Below are 4,279 nucleotides of genomic sequence, written 5' to 3'. Positions count from 1 at the left end.
GGCAGGCGGATTTCTGAGTTTGAGGCCAGCCTGGTCTACAAAGTGAGTTCCAGGACAGCCAGAGCTATACAGAGAAACCCTGACTCGAAAAACAAAAACAAAACAAAACAAAAAAAAACAAAACAAAACAAAAAAAAACAAAAAAAAAGGAAAGAAAGAAAAAGAAATCAAATAAGTAGAACTTATGAAAGAATAATCAAAATGGATTTGTATTTCTTGTCATTTTTCATCTTGCAAAATTCCAAGTATCTTGGCTAATTTGATGATTTGTTCATTCTGAAAGCATATAGCTGTTAGTGGTGTAATACTGTAGGGGTGTAATTTAACTGAATTAGTTCCAACTGAAAATATTTTAAACTTCCTTTTGTTTTTGTTCTTAAATCCTAGTATAAATATCCAGGATGTTTGGGAATAATTTTATCTCTGTATCTTATTCTTAAATTATTCTCTTATAATCATTATGGACAAAATAAAATTTATTGAATTTTGATGTAACAATTTTCTACATTTGAAATGTGGAATAAAGTGGAAGCTTATCAATGTAAAATTTATCACCAGAAACTTCTCCACTAAAGAGTAGCTACTGAAAACTCCTCTGATTAAAATACCTGAAATTATTTCAATGTCCAACAGGCTAAAAGTCTTTCATGATGCAATCTCACAGGTATACTTTACTCAGTTACTCATATATTACTATTATTGTACTATAGAAATATAACATATAGTATGAGACAAGAGATAGCAAATAAATATAAAGCAGAAAATTATGTTAAGTGGAATCTGGGCCAGTTAAGTTTACAACTTGCTTTATAAAAGATTGTTAGCACAGGGCTGTTTATGTTACACAGCAGTATTTCTATAAAATGGAAAACATGCCAAATCAATAAGTTATCAAGATCCTATACTTAGCAGAGTATTCATATAAGACATAAGGAATGCAAATGCACTATACTCAGATGCTTTTAAATGTTAACATTTTACATGTAAGATACCTGAAATTTATTTCTGAAGGAATCAAACTTCTATATTGGCACACTCATTTTTCCCAGCAGACTTCTCATGATCAGTGTTCACATTATGTGTATTGTAGTCATGTATGTAAATGATAACTTAAAGCCACAAATATATGATAAAATAACTAAAGCATATGTACATGTAATGGAAGAAATTACAATCAATATTCCACATTTTGATTTACATCAAATAAACGAAGACCATGAAATAACATTAATCTCATGGTTCTATTATAAATGTATTGTACAATTCCCAGGTTACAAGTCATTTAAAGATGACCACTTATTTATTAGAAACAATTACCGAGAATAACATTGAAACATAACAGTTCTGTACATAAAATGTATTTGTTTTCTTATAAAAAATTCCCTTGCCATTTTCTATATCCAGAAACAACCTAAAATATAAATGAATGAAGGACAAAAGGAAGGAAGCAAAGAAGAAAAGCAGGGAATATTGTACTGTAAGCTTAAGGACACATAATTAGTTTTGCTTTCTTTTATCAGTGCTCAACCACTTTCTATATTTTGTCATGCTGTAAATGGCTAGAAAAATAATTTATTAGTAATAGCCACTCCTTATGCTTCTTAACAAAACAAAATAAGACATAGAAAAACATAAATTCCTGATTGTGTAAGGACTCAAAACCAAACATATTTCTAGTAAGTACTTCTATTTTCATTAGAGACTCCTAAACCCTTCATAGAATGGTTTTATGGAAAAGATCAAAGCCTAGTTTCAAAAGCAGACAACATTTTGGACCTATCACTGATCCTAAAGACATTTTATATCAAATAAAAGCTTCAATTCTGTTTCCATCCCATTAAAGAAAGTAAAAATTTCAACCATTTCAGTTGCAAAGTTATTCAACAGTAGTCCCAAATATGTGATCCAAATTTGCATAAAGGTACACCGAACTTTCTTTATGAATGAAGAACAAGATACCTATTTCCCGAACACAAAATTTACATCTAGCCTAAGAATATATTTTTGAAGAATCTTCTTTTACCTTCTATGCACTGACAAATTTAAAAGCGCCACAATGGTAAATATGATTAACTTGTAGGGTTAATAAATATACTTACTTATTACAATAAATGTCTATAGCTAATTTATATAGGCATTTTCTCCATATTTCAGATAATTATATGTTCATGTTTATTGTCCAATAAAATTTGAGTAACTTTTAAAGTAGTTCATGACACTACTTGATACATTTCATTCTATTATTTTAGAGTATTTAATTGACCCTATTTTCTCAGGTGCTATATGCTAATGGGACTGTAATTAAGAAAATGTGTCAGTTTTTTAAAACCTAGTACTATAAATAAGGTAGGGTAAAAGGTTAGTGTGGTTTCAAATTCTAAATAATACTGTGAGTATTGTTTTATGACATATAGGCACCATCACCAAAAGGCACCGCTTGGAATTAAAACTAAAGTTATTTTCCTCTTCTCAACTTTGTTGCTCTGTAGTATTTCATTAAATCACATACTTCTTATTCATTTTTGTTATTTTCCCCTGTAATTTTTTCCTTTAACTCTACCCCAGAAACCAACAATAGCAGGCACAGTGATTCACAGTTCTGCCTTTTTCCTTCTCCAGAAATATAGGCAAAGAAATGTGGTTTGTTGTTTGTTTGTTTGGTTTTTGTTGTTGTTATTTTGTTGCTTGCTATTTGGTATGTTTTCAAGGGCAATAGGAAGGATCCCAGCAGGTGAAACTTCATGCTTAAGGAGAGCTTAACAGATGCTTGTATTTACAGCTTTAAAGATCTACCCTGTTTTACAGTGCTTGCATATTAGGCCAGTCTCTCAAGTACCCCAAGATTTATGACAAATGAAATAAACTTCTCTGCAAGGGAAGGGGCATGGAAAGCTTTGAGCCTTTTCATTGTGCTGCTTTATTTTGCTGCTTTTCAGTGCACAGTGCTCTGCTCCAGACTTACTTACCCCTCTGACATTTTCCTTCAGCACAGCTAAAAATAGGGGGGGGGGGGACTTCATTCTGGAATTAGCTCCACACTCCCTTGCACAGACTAGACATCTTCTTCTCACAACTTAGCATCTCTCCCTTCGCTAACGCTCTAGCTATGTTTCTTTAAAATCAATCTAGTCATCCTTTGCTGTTAAATGTTTTAAACAAGTTACCATCTCATATCAAAATCGATATCTGGTGTCTTCCTTCGATTAAATACATTATGAAAAGCCGGAAGAAACCAACCCCTCCTGAAATGTACTTAGCCCACAAAGAAAACTTGTTTTCTGTTTTCCCTGGAGAGCAGCACTCCCTCCTCCTTCAGATGCGCCCTGCTGAATTCTCCGCCCTCTCCTCCAGCGAGGGCACTATGACTGTCCCCACTCCGCTCTACACAACTTTCCTCTACCATGTGCCAACTTCCAGGGCACAGCCTTTGTGGAAAGTAGCAAAGAATCATGTATAGCCCCCACATTAGAAAGCAAGACAGCAGGGGTCCTACCAGCGCGGCTCTTGATGACGTTGGTGAATCTGTCCCCCGCAGCATCGTCCTGGGTCTCTTCCAGACCTCTTGGCTGAGCCATATCCACACATTAAGTGTCCCGGAATTCCCCCCCCGCCCCAAACTTTGAAGGAGGGTGGGTTCCTGTGGTCTGCTGGGCGCTCTCAGAAGGTAGCTTGCTGGGAATCTGGTTCGTTTGTCCATCTGAGGGAGGATTTCCCTCCTCCCCAAGCCCTCAGCCACAGATATAGGGATGCAGGAGGAGCAGGGAGTTCGGTTGGAAAACACAGAAACACAGACACCTTGGCGTGGGTTGGTTGAAAGAGGGCTCTGTCAAAATGCCCAGCCCATCCTTAGAGAGGAGGAAACAGGTGCTTTCCCCACCTCCTGGATCTAAAATAGAGAGAGTGAGGCCTGGAAGGTGAAAGCTGAGGAGGGACCTGGTGGTCAATAAATCCACAAGCAAGTTGGAGACTTGCTTTTCCACCGCTGCGCAGAATCAATGCAAAAACAGGAGCAATTAGGAAGCTGCTTGCCAAAAGCAGCACATGAGGCCATGAATGATTTAACATTGCCACTAAGATGACTGCACTGGGGAGAGGAGTCACTCGCTTTCACTATCTGGGTCATTCACATGTGTTTACCCCATTTCTTATACTGACCTCAGTGCATTGGCCAGGCATAGATAAACTGGGCTGAGGGTAATTAATATTCTTACACGATTTCACCAAAGCTACACACTCTTCCTTCAGTGTGTATATTCACTCTGACTGCCTCCTCCATCAC

The 4,279-nt window shown here is 36.4% G+C and overlaps 1 protein-coding gene across 5 annotated transcripts in view; it reads right to left on the bottom strand.

Moving 5' to 3' along the window:
• Dmd (dystrophin) overlaps window positions 1-3,710 on the bottom strand; it is a 2,621,826-nt gene extending 2,618,116 nt beyond the window's left edge. For 3 of the 5 annotated variants that reach the window (XM_029534037.1, XM_029534038.1, XM_029534040.1), the window contains exon 1: window positions 3,494-3,709. In XM_029534037.1, the coding sequence (XP_029389897.1) occupies window positions 3,494-3,575 (82 nt within the window). In that variant the 5' untranslated portion in view covers window positions 3,576-3,709. Of the gene's footprint in view, window positions 1-3,493 lie in introns of all 5 variants that reach the window. The other 2 variants (XM_029534042.1, XM_029534043.1) reach the window with 1 other exon arrangement.
• Window positions 3,711-4,279: the final 569 nt, after the last annotated feature.

This window comes from Mus pahari, chromosome X (assembly GCF_900095145.1).
Source record: "Mus pahari chromosome X, PAHARI_EIJ_v1.1, whole genome shotgun sequence".
In the NCBI taxonomy this organism is placed as follows: Eukaryota; Metazoa; Chordata; class Mammalia; order Rodentia; family Muridae; genus Mus; species Mus pahari.
The sequence above is the reverse complement of the archived record's forward strand: the minus strand, read 5'-3'. Positions and strand labels throughout refer to the sequence as shown.